The following is a 22,073-nucleotide window of genomic DNA, read 5'->3' as shown; positions in this document are numbered from 1 at the left end:
AACACACATGACACAGATCTATAATTCCATGGTATTGGTGATAAGTGGATAAAACCATACCGAAACACATATGCTACAAAACGCCACTGTTTCGTGTGCATGTACCCTGACATCAACATGGGATATGATCACCATGCACACATCCACAGGCCACACAATGGGTTGGCACACTCTGGATCAGGTGGTCGAGCAGCTGCTGGGGTATAGTCCCCCCATTCTTGCACCAGGGACTGTCGGAGCTCCTGAAGTGTCATAGGGGTTTGAAGACATTCAGCAATACATTGACCGAGAGCATCCCAGACGTGCTCAATGGAGTTTAGGTCTGGAGAACAGGCAGGCCATTCCATTCGCCTGATATATTCTGTTTCAAGGTACTCCTCCATGATGGCAGCTCGGTGGGGTCGTGCGTTATCATCCATCAGGAGGAAGGTGAGACCCACTGCACCCCTGAAAAGGAGGACATACTGGTGCAAAATGATGTCCCGATACACCTGACCTGTTACCTCTGTCAAAGACATGCATGGGTGTACGTGCACCAATCATAATCCCACCCCACACCATCAAACCACGACCTCCATACAGGTCCCTTTCGAGGACATTAAGGGGTTGGTATCTGGTTCCTGGTTCACGCCAGATGAATCCCGGTGAGAATCACTGTTCAGACTATACCTGGACTCGTCCGTGAACATAACCTGGGTCCACTGTTCCAATGACCATATACTGTGTTCTTGACACCAGGCTCTATGGGATCTCCTGTGACCAGGGGTCAGTGGAATGCACCTTTCAGGTCTCCAGACGAATAAACCATGTCTGTTCAGTCATAAGTAGACTGTGTATCTGGAGACAACTGTTCCAGTGACTGTGGTAAGGTCCCGAGCAAGGCTACCTGAAGTACTCCGTGGCCGTCTGCAGGCAGTGGTGGTGAGATATCGGTCTTCTTGTGGTGTTGTACACTGTGGTCGTCCCGTACTGTAGTGCCGGGACACGTATCCTGTCTGCTGGAATCATTGCAATAATCTTGAGATCACACTTTGTGGCACATGGAGGGCCCGTGCTACGACCTGCTGTGTTTGACCAGCCTCCAGTCACCCTAGTATTCTGCCTCTCATAACGTCATCAACATTTTCTTTCAGCCATTTTCAACACACAGTCACCATTAGATCGTCTGTAAACGCCTGCACACTTACTCTCTGCACCGTACGCTGACATGCACCAACACACCTCTGCATATGTGGACTGCTGCCAGCGCCACCATGCAACGACCGCAGGTCAAATGCACCGCATGGTCATACCCTGAGGTGATTTAAACCTGCAGACTGCCCATCAGAGTGTTGTTTCGCCATGTATCAGCATTATCCTTAATTTATGAGCATGAGTGTATTTTAAACTGTCATTGCTAAGGTCAATATTATTACTTTGCGTAATAGATTAATGTAGGTGTCTTTCAACATATACAATTACAGTGACACCAGCTTGGCTGAAAACTAGAACAAATGTGAGGAGGGGAATGGTGAACAGAAAGTAAATTTCATCGTACTGCCAACCATGCGAATTCACACTGCGTAGTTTAGTTTTATTAATATCTGTCATGTTTAAACTGCATTTTTCATGAATCCGTTTGTAATTGGAATTGCATTGATTTTAAGATTGGGCAAATACTCTGCAGTGGTGTACATTTGTGCAGGAGATGGTAAAAGTCTAGATACGGGCCAGTGTTACATATATGTATTTTGTGCAACAGTGTTATCAACACTCAACATGAGGTATGATGTGGAGGAAAGGTTGTGTGTCCGCTGCTGGTTCTACACAGCTACTGAGCCAGCAGTGGACAGACGGTGTGGAAGCAAGAGACAAAGTAATATTATCACATTACCATGTAAATGTAGATGCAAAATCCACTTTGTTTTACAAACAAAACAGCCAAACATTTGTGACAACCAAGATTAAAAATTCCGTTGACACACATTTTATTTAACGTTTGCTATTAGGTCCCACCCTAACCTCCCTCTTGGAAATCACTCCATTTCAGAAGAAATAGCCCAGTATATGTGATAACTGAGATAATAAATTTCATTGCTGTTAATCTCACTTGCAGCAGTTTCAGCTGCGTTATTACAATGATGACGATGATGATGATTAAAAGTAGTGATATCACAAATGCCTGGCTTTACATAGTAAGCAAAACAGAAAGTAAAGCTAAAAATTAATGTTAAACAATTTCTTTTTGTTTATTTTATTTCTCCTTGTATTATGAAAATGTAGCAATCAATGGCATAAGTTAAGAAAATGCGTACTGTTAACTTTTTTAGGCAGATATTATATGTCAATAAAATAGTTTCTAATTTTGATTAGTCAGATGGTTTTTGTCAAGGAGCCTCTTGATGAAAGGGGGTCATTTTATACTTGAATAAATACAGAAAGAGAGAGAGAGAGGGGGGGGGGGGGGAGGGAGGGGATCTGGTTCCAACCACTCAGCGCATAGTGACCTCCTCTGTGCATCTGTGGAATTGCTCAGCTGCCATTGAAGAAAGTTGGTGCAACTGATTTTCTTATTCCTTACACTTAAGCCTGGCCTGATACTTCAAGCTGACTGGAAGATCATATCATATCTCTTTGCCAGACATTGGCATTAAATGATACAAAAATTTTATAATTTAAAAATTAAAGACTTGTTTTACCTAATTATTACATCTTATTTAAAAGATAAACATTTTCTTCTGTCTCTCATGATTTATATTAGTGAAAAGTCAGTTTCTTAGTGGCCCACAGCTGTGACTTGTGGGTGCTGCATGAAAATGTATCTAACTAGGTAATTTTACAGATAAATTTGAATGATCCCCATCTGTGAATTACCTCTAGCTAAGCAGCACATAGATATAGCCTGTTCTAACTATTTCTACTAATTCCCTACTTTACCTGCTGTACATACCTGTCAGTTCTCCTTCATTTTAGAATCTGTAGTACATTATTAGATACCCCAATATTGGTAAAATAATCGACTATATTAGTTTAAAGATGTATATTTTCTTTGATGCAGGTTATGTCATAAAAAAGAAAGTTCCTGCATCTGCTGATATTGCTGAACCAGATGGTGGAAATGAGGTTTCAGAATTATATGAACCATTCCTTGTGGAAATTTCAGAGGATGAAGAACGCTATCCAAAAGCAATAGGCAGAGAAGATACTCATCAGACAATGGTACAATTTTTATATCGAAAAAAGGGAGCTACAGCACCTGAAAAACTACTGATGCTTATCCATCAGGATTGTAAGTTTTGCCTTCTGTTGCAAATTACTCTTAAGTTTACAACAAAAAATCAAATGAAGTGATTATCTGGCATGATTTATTGTGAGATAGTGCGTTCTAAAGCAAAGGTTACAAAATTGTTTTGTTAATCTTATTAAAAAGGATTTATCTTCTTCACATTGTATTACTTTTAGGAAATGCATGTAGAGTCTACCAACATTCATCACAATATGATAGTTATGTTCCCATATTCAAACATTTCATTTTCAGGTATGCATTTTCTGTTATGAATTACCAAATAACTTTCACTTTTGTACTGCAAATGTACATTGGTGTGAAGAAAGTTCAGGAACTGGAAATAGTACTATCAAATAGCACAGCTTCTTCTTCTTCTTTCAGGATTAAAGTAAAACTGTTATCAACTCAACATTTTTTAAACTCCACAGTGGTTTACTGAGCATGAACTCCAAATGAAGGCTCAGCTTGTTTTTTTATATGTTTCCGGATGCTAGAGAATCAGTAAGTGTTAGAAGAAATCCTAGGACTGACTGGGATACAATCTAGATCTTTGATTATGTGATGTACCACTTACCAAGAGAACCAGAGTGCAAGACAGGTAGAGGATTTGAAATGTAACTTACCTGTCCTTTTGTGTTTACAGTCATAGTTAGTTGATGGCTATGTGTTGTATTACTAAAATTTAGGTTTATGGCAGATTCTCAAATAATGTACTCAACACAGTATTTAGTTAATTTGACATGTTTCCATTTATTATCACTGATGGCAACATGCTGATCAATCTCATATCTTACATAGAATGTTAATCACAAACAGATACTCTCAATAACTTACAAATCAATATGACAGTAACAAAATTTTTCACACCTGACGGCCAAATATCACAGGGTTCGTTTCTGATACCACAGTCATTGAACACAGTAAACTTTCTGATCACTGACAGAAATAAATAGTTGTCCACATTATTGACACAAAATTACAATTGGAATGGAAGTTACTCGTAGAATGATTTTTGATACAAAAGTTCACAAAGAGGAAAGACTACATGGTGATTAATAAGCGAGTGAACATGGTGATTGCTGCACATGGACTTATTACATACAGGGTGTATACAACCTGGGACAACCGGGAAATCCAAGAAAAACCCGGGAAATTTTTCATCTGGGAGAAAACTGGGAAAAACCCGGGAATTTTTCATTATTTTAATTTTTAGTTAAATTTTTGTAATATTGACTGGTAAGAATTGATTCTCTAGCAAAGAATGTTACTGTATCCTGCTACTGGAGATTGATACTGCAGCAATAAAATATAAACAAGAGGGAAAACAAATAAAAATTCATTGGCAAAGGAAATACGTCATTTACGACAACAAAACACCGTGCACGCACAGGTGTCTGCGAACAGCAAAATTTGTCAAAGGCCATAGGGCAAAGACTATGTAATACGTCGTAACAATAAACTACTTTCTATGAGCGTGATGTCACAACTGTCTACATTAGGTTCGTTTGACCAATTGCCAACTGGCGCATGTGCAGTTGACTCACGCATGAGCAGTAACTTCTCTTGCTTCCCACTACTTGAAGCGTGTCTGTTAGCTGTATCCACAGAACAAGAAAAAAGAGAAACGCAACTCCTGTGTTAAAAGTGGGAAACACAGACCAACAGCAGCACATCAAGTGGTATGGAGATGAACTAAAATATGAAAACATTGCGGGTTGCATCCCCCCCTAGTTTACTTACGTTGTAGGTTTTTATTTTTATTTTAATTCTATTACCTTATTTTTCTGGGCGTGCAATGTAATTATTTTGGCTGGCATCATAGTAAAATAATTGAAACACAGCTATAGCACACTGTACTACAGCAGAGAGAAACCTATTCAGTAATATTTTCAGTCTGTTTTTGACGTTTGCGTCTGACAGACAAGAAAACGTGATAGGAGCAATGACTGTCAGGCGCAGACGTCAAAAATAGACTTTTAAATTGACATGCTTATATTCGTATCTATCAACATGTAAAAGCTCCAGCATGTTTTATGGCTCATAAGAACTAAATGCAACACTTAAAACTGAGAGTAAGAAGAAACAAGCTTGTGGTGTAAATAATTGAAGCAAAAGAAAAATAACATTGTAGCAGCTAAACTGGACTACAAATATTCCTGAATAATGTTATAATTTTTACGTCATACAAGCTGCTGGATCAATGGAGAGAAAAAAGCCTATTATTAAGAGAATAAGCAGCAGTTGAAGAGGTTCAATTAAGAAATATTTATCACAGTATTAATTAATGAACAAAAAACTTGCACTACTGACCATTAATTTCTTAAAAAGGTCCCTACATATTACTACTGTAAATGCTTCAACACAAAAAAGAAAACATCAATACCAAGTACCAAAAGCAGGAAAGGTGGATAAAAACAGTGAAATGAAAACAAAACTTACTTTTTATTTCTCAAGCACACAAGAAAAATTTTCTTTTAACTGTTATAAAGCTTTAAACCGTTTACTGAATTTGTCTTTAACAATATCAAGTCTTTTATTACTGATGGTGTGTTTCCAATCTTTCACATACTTGTAAATCAATAGAGGTACACATTGTCTTAAAATACACTGTTCAGAAAAATGGGCCTTGCAAAATGTTATTTCCTCTGGAAACTTAAACAGTAAATAGAATGTATTCTCCAATTGTTCCTAGTGTCCACATTTATCTGAGAATGCATACAACTGACTATGAACATTTGATACAAAGGACATTAAGCTGTCACTAGCATACAATAATTTTGGGTTTAAAGCATCATATTCTTTGAAACTTGTAAATAAATGATGCTCTGTGGGTGTTGGTGAGAACAGAGTTGTTTTACAGTCACTGCAGTTGGTCTCAGGTGTTACACCCGTCTTTCGTAAAGTGTAACCAGCTACATATGCTAGTGCTTGTCTGTCATTTCTTACATCAGCCCCACCACTACCAGCATTATCAGCAAGGGCACAATATAATGCACTTTGATCCATAATGGAATGGTCTGTTGTGGAGTCAAGAAAGTTGTCATCACTAGCTCCCAAAAATTGCCTTAAATTGCTTAATGGCATGCATCTCTCATCCTCACAATTACCTAGTGACTTTGTAGGTAAGGAAATGTTATTGACTATAACTGTTTTCAATGCTGCTTTAAACTGAAAGCAAGTTGGGTTGGTGTTTGCAACACCATGCTGCCTCACACAACAAAATACATTCTCCACTGGGTCTTGATTGAAAGCACTCATGCTTAAAAAATTAAAGTCATTTTTTTAAAAATCTGTTCCAAATGAACATCAGTGACCTTATTGTAGTTTGCCACCAACTTATGAAACTGAACATATTTGTCTTATCTCTCCCTGTGCCTAGCTCCAACAGTTTCCAATTTTCCATTTCCTTTAACAGACTGTACCACATTTCAATATGCGAGGACTCTGCAGAGAGGGCACACTTATAAGACTTGCCATCTTGTGGATAACAATAGGAACTGTTCAGTGGCCAGCCGTAATGGTCAAGCGGTTCTAGGCGCTACAGTTTGGAACCGCGTGACCGCTACGGTCGCAGGTTCGAATCCTGCCTCGGGCGTGGATGTGTGTGATGTCCTTAGGTTAGTTAGGTTTAAGTAGTTCTAAGTTCTAGGGGACTTATGACCTCAGCAGTTGAGTCCCATAGTGCTCAGAGCCATTTGAACCATTTGAACTGTTCAGTGAATCAAATAAACAATCCATCTTTTCAACAAATTCTGCAGTGTATATTGCCTCAGCAGGTAAGATATTAAATGCCACATAAGTTTCAATAACTGCAGCAACTGTGTGACTAAGCTGGGCTGCAGCTACCTTGACTTTCATTTTAGTAAAAGAATCCTTTAATTCAAAATGATTCGTATGTAGTTTTGGCAATGCCTTAAACATCTTCTGCTGATCCAGAAGAAAAGCCCTGTGAATATATTCAAAACTGGCCTCTTTTTTAAACCCAAACTGTATTTTATTTCCTAGCAGAGCATTTCTAGTATTTTTTAATGGGTGTGGGACATCATAAATGACTGCAATAGGTTCATCTCTGACTACAAAATGAAATGGACTGGACTCAGCAGATTTCTCACAGCAGAGTTCCTTAAGTGCTCTCTGGTTGGTTGCAACCTGGTCACAAACTGTACAAACTACCTTTACCCCTATTTCTTGCAATTACCTTATGACACAGGTAATAAGACTTTTTAAAGTGATACCTGAAACTGAGTTGTGAGTGAAATAATAAGCAACAACCTCCTCCCAGCTTTTATGTATGCCTCTAACCATGAAAACTAATGCATGATTTGCATTTACATTTGCTCTCCCTAAATGCCCCAAATCTCGAAACCCTGAAATTTCTTCTTTGCTTGCATTATAATACAACCCTCTTTCTAAAGACATTTCATCAAACAACAAAGCACAATATTTGCCACTGTTGTTCATTACTTCAACTTCTGCTTTCATTACATTCATGACCAAAGTATTCAATCCTGCTTCAAAAGGTATAGAAGACAACAGACATTTCAGATACCCCACAGAAGGAAGATAAAAATGAACTGACAAATATTTGTATAGGCGGAGACTTTGTTTGTATATGTTGTTGTTGTTGTCGTCTTCAGTCCTGAGACTGGTTTGATGCAGCTCTCCATGCTACCCTATCCTGTGCAAGTTTCTTCATCTCCCAGTACCTATTGCAACCTATATCCTTCTGAATCTGCTTAGTGTATTCATCTCTTGGTCTCCCTCTACGATTTTTACCCTCCACGCTGCCCTCCAATGCTAAATTTGTGATCCCCTGATGCCTCAGAACATGTCCTACCAACTGGTCCCTTCTTCTTGTCAAGTTGTGCTACAAACTCCTCTTCTCCCCAATCCTATCAATACCTCCTCATTACCTACCCATCTAATCTTCAGCATTCTTCTGTAGCACCACATTTCGAAAGCTTCTACTCTCTTCTTGTCCAAACTGTTTATCATCCATGTTTCACTTCCATACTGGCTACACTCCATACAAATACTTCCAGAAACGACTTCCTGACACTTAAATCTATACTCGATGTTAACAAATTTCTCTTCTTCAGAAACGCTTTCCGTGCCATTGCCAGTCTACATTTGATATCCTCTCTACTTTGACCATCATCAGTTATTTTGCTTCCCAAATAGCAAAAAACACCTTTACTGCTTTAAGTGTCTCAATTCCTAATCTAATTCCCTCGGCATCACCCGACTTAATTCAACTACATTCCATTATCCTCGTTTTGCTTTTGTTGATGTTCATCTTATATCCTGCTTTCAAGACATGTCCATTCCGTTCAACTGCTCTTCCAAGTCCTTTTCTGTCTCTGACAGAATTACAATGTCATCTGTGAATCTCAACGTTTTTATTTCTTCTCAATGGATTTTAATTCCTGCTCCGAATTTTTCTTTTGTTTCCTTTACTGTTTGCTCAATATACAGATTGCATAACATTGGGGAGAGGCAACAACCCTGTCTCACTCCCTTCCCAACCACTGCTTCCTTTCATGCCCCTCCACTCTTATAACTGCCATCTGGTTTCTGTACAAATTATAAATAGCCTTTCGCTCCCTGTATTTTACCCCTGCCACCTTTAGAATTTGAAAGAGAGTATTCCAGTGAACATTGTCAAAAGTTTTCTCTAAGTCTACAAATGCAAGAAACGTAGGTTTACCTTTCCTTAATCTACTTTCTAAGATAAGTCGTAGGGCCAGTATTGCCTCACGTGTTCCAACATTTCTACAGAATCCAAACTGATCTTCCCGGAGGTCGGCTTCTACCAGTTTTTCCATTCATCTGTAAAGAATTCGCATTAGTATTTTGCAGCTGTGACTTATTAAACTGATAGTTCGGTAATTTTCACACCTGTCAACACCTGCTTTCTTTGGGATTGGAATTATTATATTCTTCTTAAAGTATGAGGGTATTTCACCTGTCTCATACAATTTGCTCACCAGATGGTAGAGTTTCGTCAGGGCTGGCTCTCCAAAGGCTATCAGTAGTTCTATTGGAATGTTGTCTACTCCCGGGCCCTTGTTTCGACCTAGGTCTTTCAGTGCTCTGTCGAATTCTTCATGCAGAAGAGGAATTTTGAGCAAGGGCATACAAATTCTCCATGACAACGCTCGCCCACACATCACTTGGCAAACCGTCGCTCTCCTGCAACAGTTTCAGTGGAACATAATCACCCACCCACCCTATAGTCCTGACTTGGAGCCCAGTGACTATCACCTGTTCCCTAGGTTAAAAGAACAGTTGGCCAGAAAGTCATTCAGCTCCGACGAGGTGAAAGAAGGGGTTCATAACTTTCTGAACAGCTTGGCGGTGAGTTGGTATGACATGGGCATACAAAAACTGCCACAGCATCTACAAAAATCCATTGACAGAAATGGTGATTACGTCGAAAAATAACCATTGTAGAAATAAAAAGTTCTATGTACTTATTGCTTTCACACATAGTCCTGTCTTTTATTGGGTTGTAAATGGCTGTGACTGGGCTGTGGTTGGGGGTGGTGGGTGGATGTATGGAACAGGTCTTGGTCTGGGCCAAGCACAAGGGAACAGTCCATGGTGTACAGGATTGTGCGTGGGATTGAAACAGGGGTGGCCAAGAAAATTCTTTAGGTTAGGTGGACACTGGAGCACTACTTTGAGAGATGTGAGTAGGATATCCTTGGTCACAGGTCATGGCAAGAGGTAGTCAAAGCCATGATGGATGATGTGGTTTAGCTATTCCAGGTCAGGAGTGCTGGTGGATGGTTAACAGGTTTGCTAGTGTCAGAGGAGCAGATGGCATAAGAGGTTTGTTCAACAACTCCACTGCATATGTGACAACCTCAGATAACAAGGCTCCCACAGAGGCTTTTCAACATCTAACATGTGACAGCTGCGAACTGGAGATACTGCTGGTGCTTGTGCACTTAATATGGACATACAGGGCTATTACAAATGATTGAAGCGATTTCATAAATTCACTGTAGCTCCATTCATTGACATATGGTCACGACACACTACAGATACGTAGAAAAACTCATAAAGTTTTGTTCGGCTGAAGCCGCACTTCAGGTTTCTGCCGCCAGTGCGTTCGAGAGCGCAGTGAGACAAAATGGCGACAGGAGCCGAGAAAGCGTATGTCGTGCTTGAAATGCACTCACATCAGTCAGTCATAACAGTGCAACGACACTTCAGGACGAAGTTCAACAAAGATCCACCAACTGCTAACTCCATTCGGCGATGGTATTCGCAGTTTAAAGCTTCTGGATGCCTCTGTAAGGGGAAATCAACGGGTCGGCCTGCAGTGAGCGAAGAAACGGTTGAACGCGTGTGGGCAAGTTTCACGCATAGCCCGCGGAAGTCGACGAATAAAGCAAGCAGGGAGCTAAACGTACCACAGCCGATGGTTTGGAAAATCTTACGGAAAAGGCTAAAACAGAAGCCTTACCGTTTACAATTGCTACAAGCCCTGACACCCGATGACAAAGTCAAACGCTTTGAATTTTCAGCGCGGTTGCAACAGCTCATGGAAGAGGATGCGTTCAGTGCGAAACTTGTTTTCAGTGATGAAGCAACATTTTTTCTTAATGGTGAAGTGAACAGACACAATGTGCGAATCTGGGCGGTAGAGAATCCTCACGCATTTGTGCAGCAAATTCAAAATTCACCAAAAGTTAACGTGTTTTGTGCAATCTCACGGTTTAAAGTTTATGGCCCCTTTTTCTTCTGCGAAAAAAACGTTACAAGACACGTGTATCTGGACATGCTGGAAAATTGGCTCATGCCACAACTGGAGACCGACAGCGCCGACTTCATCTTTCAACACGATGGTGCTCCACCGCACTTCCATCATGATGTTCGGCATTTCTTAAACAGGAGATTGGAAAACCGATGGATCGGTCGTGGTGGAGATCATGATCAGCAATTCATGTCATGGCCTCCACGCTCTCCCGACTTAACCCCATGTGATTTCTTTCTGTGGGGTTATGTGAAAGATTCAGTGTTTAAACCTCCTCTACCAAGAAACGTGCCAGAACTGCGAGCTCGCATCAACGATGCTTTCGAACTCATTGATGGGGACATGCTGCGCCGAGTGTGGGAGGAACTTGATTATCGGCTTGATGTCTGCCGAATCACTAAAGGGGCACATATCGAACATTTATGAATGCCTAAAAAAACTTTTTGAGTTTTTGTATGTGTGTGCAAAGCAATGTGAAAATATCTCAAATAATAAAGTTATTGTAGAGCTGTGAAATCGCTTCAATCATTTGTAATAACCCTGTACATATGTAGCGACCCATCTGAGAGGTGGAGATTGACATCAAGGAAGGTGACTTGATGAGTCTGAGAAGGATCAGATGAAGCAGATGTGGAAATAGGTGTTGAGATTATGAAGGAATGAGTAAAAGTTGTCCTCACTGTGAGTTCAGATAATGAAAATTTTGTCAGTGAATCCGAACTGGGTAAGAGGTTTTATGTGTTGGCCACATAGGCAAGATTCCTCCAGAAGGTCCATAAAGTCCACAAGAAAGTTGGCATTGAAAGGTGTTATGTGAGTGCCCATGGCAGTACCATGGATTTGTTAGTAGATTTCGCCTTGAAAAGTGAAATTGACTTGAAGGATTAAAAAAGAGGTGATGGTTTTAGTATGAGGAGGATACTGGTAATGATAGTGTTCCATAGGAGTTTGGTGGTGACAGATCAAGAACTGTGGAGAGGCTGTGAAGAAAGTAAGCAGTGTCTTGAATGTAGAGTGAGAGATTACAGACTGTAGTTTGGGGATATTGATCAACAAATGCAGAGGTTTGTTCTGTGGGAGCATTATACCCAGCCACAATAGGACGACCAGCAGGGAGACCTGTGGGGTCGGAGTTTTTGACTTTGGGGAGTAGGTAAAAGGTTACAGTGCATGAGATTCATGGTATGAGGAGGGAGATGAATTCATGAGTCAGGTTTTGGGGTGGACATAAGGTCTTGAGAAGCTGCTTGAGGTCATGGTGGAATTCTGGGCAGGATCTTCTTAAGAGTGGCTACTTTAGTATTGAAAGAGGAGAAAATAGACATACAATGGAAAGAAGAGATACGATGCTGCACATGCAAGGAGGGAGATAAGTTAGAATGTGATAACTATGTGGGCATCACATTACATAACTATCTTCTCCCAATAATTCAGAGAGAGCAATGGGAGCCTATCAATGTGCATTTCTACCAGGAAAGTCAACTATAGATCAGATCATACAGAAGATAATCAAATATGAGATTGGCACGCATTACCTCTTTATAGACTTTAAAGATGCATGTGATAGTATAGATAGAGAGCAATTATATCCTGCCCTGGCTAAATTGGAGACCTCTAGAAAACTGCTAAGGTCAGTGAGAATGACAACGAGTGAGACACGAAGTAGCGTAAGAATGAGAAGAGTGATGTCTGATACATAAAATATATATTACAAAAATAAAAATAAAATAAAATAAAAGAATGATCTACAGCAAGGAGGTGTTCTGGGGTGCCTCCTTTTTAATGCTGCCCTGCCGCCGTTGGATAAGCAGCTGCCAGCAGCAAGTCGTATACTCCTAGCTCACTTATTTGTTACCTAGTTTAATTCTTAATTTCTTTGCGTGTTTTTGGTACTTGCATTGTTTAATTCATAAATTTCAGGCGTAATAGAATTTGAGAGTTGTAGCATCGCGTTTTAGTACCTGAATAGTGAAAATCGTGTGGTCTCCTTCTGCCACCGAGCAGTGTGTCAGCAGTGCGCAAGTAGCAGCATTACTGCATTTACTAGGCTATCTTGTATTTTAATAACCATTTAAATTTTGTGTCGATTTGTTTGTGCTCTCTGTAGATTAGTTCAGACGTTCTTTGCACAACAGTTTCTAGCATGGATAGGGACTGCAACTGCTGTGTTCGGATGCAGGCTGAGTTGGCATCCCTTCACTCCCAGCTTCAGGCAGTGTTGGCTTCGGTCACACAGCTTGAGGCTGTTGCCAATGGGCATCAGTGTGGGGGTCCGGATGGGGGTTTGTCAGGGACGGCCAGCTCGTCCCACGCATCCCCTGATCGGACTACGACTGTGGCTGCCCGGGATACTGCCCACATTGAGGCCGATCCCTCACCTGTGGTAGAGTGGGAGGTCGTCTCAAGTTGTGGCAGGGGGCGAAAGACATTCCGGAGGGCTGAACGGAAGGCATCTCCAGTTTGTCTGACGAACCGGTTTAGTCTCTGTCTCAGGCTGATACTGATCTTTGGCTGGACATGGCTGCTTGTCCTGTTCCAGAAGTTGCCCCTCAGTCTGCAAGATCCGGGCGGTCGCAGAGGGTGGGCTTACTGGTAGTTTGGAGCTCCAACGTCAGGCGCGTAATGGGGCCCCTTAGGGATATGGCAGCAAGAGAGGGGAAGAAAACCAATGTGCACTCCATGTGCATACCGGGGGGAGTCATTCCAGATGTGGAAAGGGTCCTTCCGGATGCCATGAAGGGTACAGGGTGCACCCATCTGCAGGTGGTTGCTCATGTCGGCACCAATGATGTGTGTCACTATGGATCGGAGGAAATCCTCTCTGGCTTCCGGCGGCTATCTGATTTGGTGAAGACTGCCAGTCTCGCTAGCGGGATGAAAGCAGAGCTCATCATCTGCAGCATCGTCGACAGGACTGACTGCGGACCTTTGGTACAGAGCAGAGTGGAGGGTCTGAATCAGAGGCTGAGACAGTTCTGCAACCATGTAGGCTGCAGATTTCTCGACTTGCGCCATAGGGTGGCGGGGTTTTGGGTTCCGCTGGATAGGTCAAGAGTCCATTACACGCAGCAAGTGGCTACGCGGGTAGCAGGGGTTGTGTGGCCTGGACTGGGTGGATTTTTAGGTTAGATGGCCTCGGGCAAGTACAGAAAGGGCAACAGCCTCAAAGGGTGCGGGGCAAAGTCAGAACATGCGGGGACCAAGCAGCAATCGGTATTGTAATTGTAAACTGTCGAAGCTGCATTGGTAAAGTACCGGAACTTCAAGCGCTGATAGAAAGCACTGAAGCTGAAATCATTATAGGTACAGAAAGCCGGCTGAAGCCAGAGATAAATTCTGCTGAAATTTGTACAAAGGCACAGACGGTGTTTAGAAAGGATAGATTGCATGCAACCAGTGGTGGCGTGTTTGTCGCTGTCAGTAGTACTTTATCCTGTAGTGAAGTAGAAGTAGATAGTTCCTGTGCATTATTATGGGTGGAGTTTACACTCAACAACCGAGCTAGGTTAATAATTGGCTCCTTTTACTGTCCTCCCGACTCAGCAGCATTAGTGGCAGAACAACTGAGAGAAAATTTGGAATACATTTCACATAAATTTTCTCAGCATGTTATAGTCTTAGGTGGAGATTTCAATTTACCAGATATAGACTGGGACACTCAGATGGTTTAGGACGGGTGGTAGGGACAGAGCATCGAGTGACATTATACTGAGTGCACTATCCGAAAATTACTTCGAGCAATTAAACAGAGAACCGACTCGTGGAGATAACATCTTGGACCTACTGATAACAAACAGATCCGAACTTTTCGACTCTAAGTGCAGAACAGGGAGTCAGTGATCATAAGGCCATTGTGGCATCCTTGAATATGGAAGTTAATAGGAATATAAAAAAAGGGAGGAAGGTTTATCTGTTTAGCAAGAGTAATAGAAGGCAGATTTCAGACTACCTAACAGATCAAAACGACACTGACAATGTTGAGTGTTTATGGAAAAAGTTCAAGGCAATCGTAAAATGCATTTTAGACAGGTACGTGCCGAGTAAAACTGTGAGGGACGGGAAAAACCCACCATGGTTCAACAACAAAGTTAGGAAACTACTGCGAAAGCAAAGAGATCTTCAGTCCAAGTTTAAACGCAGCCAAAACCTCTCAGACAAACAGAAGCTAAACGATGTCAAAGTTAGCGTAAGGAGGGCTATGCGTGAAGCGTTCAGTGAATTCGAAAGTAAAATTCTATGTACCGACTTGACAGAAAATCCTAGGAAGTTCTGGTCTTACGTTAAATCAGTAAGTGGCTTGAAACAGCATATCCAGACACTCCGGGATGATGGTGGCATTGAAACAGAGGATGACACGCGTAAAGCTGAAATACTAAATACCTTTTTTCTAAAGCTGTTTTACAGAGGAAGACTGCACTGCAGTTCCTTCTCTAAATCCTCGCACAAATGAAAAAATGGCTGACATCGAAATAAGTGTCCAAGGAATAGAAAAGCAACTGGAATCACTCAACAGAGGAAAGTCCACTGGACCTGACGGGATACCAGTTCGATTCTACACAGAGTACGCGAAAGAACTTGCCCCCCTTCTAACAGCCGTGTCCCGCAAGTCTCTAGAGGAACAGAAGGTTCCAAATGATTGGAAAAGAGCACAGGTAGTCCCAGTCTTCAAGAAGGGTCGTCGAGCAGATGCGCAAAACTATAGATCTATATCTCTGACGTCGATCTGTTGTAGAATTTTAGAACATGTTTTTTGCTTGACTATCTTGTCGTTTTTGGAAACCCAGAATCTACTCTGTAGGAATCAACATGGATTCCGGAAACAGCAATCGTGTGAGACCGAACTCACTTTATTTGTTCATGAGACCCAGAAAATATTAGATACAGGCTCCCAGGCAGATGCTATTTTCCTTGACTTCTGGAAGGCATTTGATACAGTTCCGCACTGTCGCCTGATAAAAAAAGTAAGAGCCTACGGAATATCAGACCAGCTGTGTGGCTGGATTGAAGAGTTTTTAGCAAACAGAACACAGCGTGTTGTTATCAATGGAGAGATGTCTACAGACGTTAAAGTAACCTCTAGCATGCCTCAGGGGAGTGTTACGGGACCATTGCTTTTCACAATATATATAAATGACCTAGTAGATAGTGTCGGAAGTTCCATGCGGCTTTTCGCGGATGATGCTGTAGTATACAGAGAAGTTGCAGCATTAAAAAATTGTAGCGAAATGCAGGAAGATCTGCAGCGGATAGGCACTTGGTGCAGGGAGTGGCAACTGACCCTTAACATAGACAAATGTAATGTACTGCTAATACATAGAAAGAATGATCCTTTATTGTATGATTATATGATAGCGGAACAAACACTGGTAGCAGTTACATCTGTAAAATATCTGGGAGTATGCATGCAGAACAATTTGAAGTGGAATGATCATATAAAATTAATTGTTGGTAAGGCAGGTACCAGGTTGAGATTCATTGGGAGAGTCCTTAGAAATTGTAGTCCACTAACAAAGGAGGTGGCTTACAAAACACTCGTTCGACCTATACTTGCGTATTGCTCATCAGTGTGAGGTCCGTACCAGATCGAGTTGACGGAGGAGATAGAGAAGATCCAAAGAAGAGCGGCGCGTTTCGTCACAGGGTTATTTGGTAACCGTGATAGCGTTACGGAGATGTTTATCAAACTCAAGTGGCAGACTCTGCAAGAGAGGCGCTCTGCATCACGGTGTAGCTTGCTCGCCAGGTTTCGAGAGGGTGCGTTTCTGGATGAGGTATCAAATATATTGCTTCCCCCTACTTATACCTCCCGAGGAGATCACAAATTTAAAATTAGAGAGATTCGAGCGTGCACAGAGGCTTTCAGACAGTCGTTCTTCCCGCGAACCATACGCGACTGGAACAGAAAAGGGAGGTAATGACAGTGGCACGTAAAGTGCCCTCCGCCACACATCGTTGGGTGGCTTGCGGAGTATAAATGTAAATGTAGATGTAATTGAAGAAGGTGATGAAAGATGCGTACCATTTGAGCTGGCAACAATCTTCCAAAAAAAAGTGCAGATACTTACTTATGCAGATGACATTGACATTGCAGCAAGAAAGGCAATGGAAGAGACATTCATAGAACTTGAACAGGCTAGCAGGAGCAGGGGATTAAATATCAGTCAGCTGAAACAAAATACAAGGCTGCCAAAAAAGGACACAAGGAAAGCATGTTGGCCTCAATAACAGTGCGAAACTATACCTTTGAGAGAGTTGAACAGTTCAAGTATTTGGGTTCAGCAGTCACCTATTTGATCGGCACTACCCATGAAGTCAAATATAGGTATTAGCAACCAGTAAAGCTTATTTTGCTCCAGAAAAACTTTTATTATCAAGGCTCCTGATCTGCACTACCACGTACATCTACAAAACATTTCTACGGCCTGTGCTCACATGCGGACCCTAATAACAACACACATTGAAATGCTGGATGCATTTGAAAGAAAGATTCTTCGAAGAATCATCAGTCCAGTTTGTGAAAGAGGAATGTGGAGGAAAAGATACAATCATATGTTGTGGGACATTTGTAATGATGCACCTATCAGAACGATAGTGAAACCATCCATATAGAGATCATCCAGACTGAGATGGGCTGGGCATGTGGCACGGATGACTGATGCTGGAGTACCCAAAAAGGTATTGCAAGAAAATCCAGGAGGACAGAGATGGTGTGGTCAGCTAAAATCCAGCTGTGAGGATGGGGTCATTGAGGTTCTCCAGAAAATAGGTTATAGAAATTGGAGAACTGAAGCAACAGACCAAGATAAAAGGCAGAAAACTGGTGAAAAGGCCAGGGTTCACAATGAGCTGTAGAGTAACAAAAGAAGAAGTTGTTACAATTACTGTAAAGCATTCTGTGTGGGCATGACGAGTAACCAGCTGTCTTCTCACGTAAATGGCCACTGCCAAACTGTGGCAGACTGCGAACTTGACCATACAGTTGCCGAACACGTTGCACACCACAACACAAGTGACTTCAACAGCTGCTCCAATAACCAGACCATTTGTTTGCTCCCTACCAACAGAAGGTCCTCTGAACTACATAGATAGGAAATGTTTTGCCAACACATCCTTTTCGCTCAAATCCCCTGGCCTAAATCTCACTTACCTTCTCCAGCAGCCTCACCTTACTGTTTCCCTTCTCCTTCTATCCTCACTACTCCTTCTCCATCCAGATTGTGCAGTGCTTTCTCACACCACTCTTCCTCCCCTATCCCCCATACAGGCATTCTCCCCCTCCCTCCCTCTCCTTGTTTTCAACCCCTCTCCCATCTCTCTCCCCTCTCCCTTCTCTCTCATTCTTCATCTTCACTTCTATGTCTCCTCCCCTCTTTTTCCGCCCTCTCCCTCTTCCTAAATCTCTATTTGCTCTATCCTCTGTACTCTTTTCATATTGTTGTGCGGCTGTGAAGTGATCTGTCCAGAGACCTGCCTTGTCCTTACTCCCCCTTCCTTGCATTCTTCCAACCCCCTCCCCCTTTCTCCTCATCTTCTTCAGCTCAGGCAACTGCCTTCGATAATCGAGTATCAAAAATCAGTCTTGCCATAGCCACAGCAGTGCATGTGTTTGATGTCCATGTGATTGTGTGTACTTTAGCTGGAAAAAGTTATTGCTTGAATGCTGTTTTCTGTTATGTTTTTGTGTGCTCCACACATTGATCTCCTGTAAGTGAGTTGTTGGCTTTCCCTTATTTTATCCTGAACCACCAGTTATAATAAGTCACGGTTGTAAAATTCTGACATGAAATATCTAGTGTGGTGACATACTGATCATACACCTTAACTTAAAAAGTAAGTTGAAAGAGACAAAGCAACGTTTATAGAGTTGTATTTGTAGAAAAGCCTTTTGACATTATAGACCTGAATAGAACTTTTCAAATTCTGGAAATGTCTGGGATAAAATGGGGACCAAACATGTTTTTTAGCTTAAGTAGAAAGGATGTAAACCACAGACTGGTAATAGCAAGAAACGTATTTCTGAAAAAGGGAAACATGTTAACATCTGCTATCTATTTATGTACTTACCTATAGATACATAAAGTTCCATGCTGCAGTTTCTGACTGTGCGACTGAGCTAATCACAGTTTTGTGTCCATGGCTTGGGAGGGGGTGGTGACTTGATTAGGTGGTGGTGGGAGGATGTACGCGATAGATCTTGCATCTAGGTCTATTACAGGGGTACGAGCCATGAAGTGTTTTGGTGTTTTTTTGCATAATTTTTTGGATGTAGTGTTATGTTATTTATGAAATACACAAGTGCCGTAACTACTGGTTATTACCGATAAAAGGAACAGAATTCAAATGCAGTGTTCATGCATGAATGCCTGCACAACATAAATACAAAGACAAATGTGCCAACATGATGAAATCTGTGAGTGGTAGTAGGTGACAGAGCAGGAGGAGCCAAGGATGATCAGTGTTAGGATCTAGCCTGGCATGTGGAGTGTGCTCTTGAGTACAATGGGCTTCCGGGGCATTGGGAATCTAAAAGTTTTGGAGGCATAGCTTGATGACAATAGCTGCCAGTGGGATGATGCAGGACAGAAGGCTGCCTCAACCAGTCCTGAAAACCATAGGTTGGAAGGGTCATTGTAGGGAAAGGGAAAGGACACCTAGTCAGGGGAGGGGAGGGGTAGGGACAGTAGGATAGGGGTGGCAGGCAGTGGTTGTGGGGCTGTTGGGTAGCACACAGGGACAAGGTGGGAAGAGGGTAGGGCAGCTATGTGCAATCTCCAATTGGGAGGTTAGAGGGAGGGCAGCGGAGAGGTGGGGGAGGGATAGCAGAAAAGGAGAGAAGTAAAAAGACTGGACATGATAGAGGAATGAGGATTGCGTAGTGCTGGAATGAGAACAGAGAAGGGGCTGTATAGGAGAGGGCAATGACTAATGAAGATTGAGACCAGGAGGGCTACAGGAACATAGGATATATTGCAGGGAAAGTTCCCACCCTCACAATTCAGAACAGCTGGTGTTGGTGGGAAGGATCCATATGGCATAGGCTGCGAAGCAGTCATTGAAACGAAGGATGTCGTGCTGGGCAATGTGCTCAACAACAGGGTGATCCACTTGTTTCTTGGCCACAGTTTGTCGATGATCATTCATGCAGACAGCTTGTTGGTTGTCATGCCCACATAGAATGCAGCACGGTGGCTGCAGCTTTAGCTTGTAGATTACATGACTGGTTTCACAGGTAGCCCTGCCTTTGATGGGATAGGTGATGTTTGTGACCTGACTCGAGTAGGTGTTGGTGGGAGGATGTATACGACAGATCTTGCATCCAGGTCTATTACAGGGGTATGAACCATGAAGTAAGGGGTTAGGAGCAGGGGATTTTTCACACTATTTTGGTGTATTTTTGCATAATTTTTTGGATGTAGTGCTACGTTATTTATGTAATTTTTCGCATTGTTTCCACCACCATAGATCTTTGCTCCTTCCATCTGCTTTGATACAGAAAAGTTTCCTTATCCCTCGCCAGAACCCAGTCCCATATACTGTTCCTGTGTTGTTGAATGGCTCATGGAATCCCCCCAAATGTCCTTACCATCAAATTACCCTTGCCTCACCATCATTCCCCAAATCCCTCTACATGTAAACTAACCTTACATCCACAGAAAGAACTGCAGTCCACTATCCAAAACTGATCCCAACCTTATAATCATACCTGTGAATAAAGGCTCCACCACTGTTGTTTTGAACTGCACCGATTATCTGGCAGAAGGACTCTGCCAGCTGTCAGATACATCCATGTACAAACCATGCCACAGTGACCCCATTCCAGAAATCCAGCAGGATCTCCAGTCAGTCCTCAAATCCTTAGGCCCATCCCAGAACCTCTCCCTGGAGTCCATCTGCACACACCTACCACTCCCCACATACACATGCTTCCTAAAGTCCATAAACCCAACCACACAGGATGCCCCATTGTGGCCAGTTATTGTGCCCCCACTGCGAGAATCTTTGCTTTTGTAGACCAGCACCTTCAACCTATTACCCAGAACCTACCCTCCTACATAAAATATACCAACTATTTCCTCCACCAACTCTGCACAGTTCCTGTCCCTTTACCAAATAGTGCCCTGATCGTCGCTATTAATGCCACCTCCCTTTATACTAACATTCCTAATGCCTATGGCCTTACCGCTATTGAACACTACCTTTTCCAACACCCAACAGATTCCAAACCAACAGCCTCCTTTCTAGCTGCCATGATCAACTATGTTCACACCCACAATTACTTCTCCTTTGAAGACATTACCTACAAACAAATATGGGGTATGGCTGTGGGCACCCACATGGCACCTTTCTATGCCAACCTATTCATGGGCCATCTAGAGGAATCCTTCATAAACACCCAGAGTTCTAAACCCCTCACCTGGTTCAGATTCATTGATAACATCTCTGATATTTGGATTGACGGTGAGGACACCCTGTCCACATTCTTCTAGAACCTCAACAACTTCTCCGCCATTTGCTTCAACTGGTCCAGCTCAACCCAACAAGCCACCTTCCTAGATGTTGATCTCCTCCTTGAAGATGGTTACAGTGGTACCTTCATCAGTATCAAACCTACTAACCACCAGCAATACCACTACTTTGACAGGTGCCACCCAATCCATACCAAGAAGTCCCTTCCATACAACCTAGCCACCCATGGCCATTGCATCGGCAGTGATGAGCAGTCCCTGAAATATACTGAGGGCCTCACTGAAGCCTTCACAAACCGTAATTATCCTCCAGCTTTGTACAAAAACAAATCTCCCATGGTTTATCTTTCCAGTCTCCCACCACTTCACAAAGTCCCACTGTCTGGACACAGAGGAGCTTACCTCCTCATAACTCAGTACAGCCAGGACTGGAGCAACTGAATTACATTCTCCACAAAGGTTTTGACTACCTCTCGTCATGCCCTGAAATGAGTGTAGCGGCACCACCGTTTAAGATGGGAAAAGGTTAGCTTCAGTGCAATATTTCTGAGCGCACAAGTTACAGCCAGGCTTGGGC

At 42.3% G+C, this 22,073-nt stretch overlaps 1 protein-coding gene across 2 annotated transcripts in view; it reads left to right on the top strand.

Annotated features, from left to right (window-relative positions):
• Nucleotides 1-22,073, top strand: part of LOC126174841 (protein pigeon) — a 483,403-nt gene that overhangs the window by 138,344 nt on the left and 322,986 nt on the right. For both annotated transcript variants that reach the window (XM_049921225.1, XM_049921224.1), the window contains exon 4: nucleotides 3,038-3,268. In XM_049921225.1, the coding sequence (XP_049777182.1) occupies nucleotides 3,038-3,268 (231 nt within the window). The remainder of the gene's footprint in view (nucleotides 1-3,037; nucleotides 3,269-22,073) is intronic.

Source organism: Schistocerca cancellata, chromosome 3 (assembly GCF_023864275.1).
Source record: "Schistocerca cancellata isolate TAMUIC-IGC-003103 chromosome 3, iqSchCanc2.1, whole genome shotgun sequence".
In the NCBI taxonomy this organism is placed as follows: Eukaryota; Metazoa; Arthropoda; class Insecta; order Orthoptera; family Acrididae; genus Schistocerca; species Schistocerca cancellata.
The sequence above is the reverse complement of the archived record's forward strand: the minus strand, read 5'-3'. Positions and strand labels throughout refer to the sequence as shown.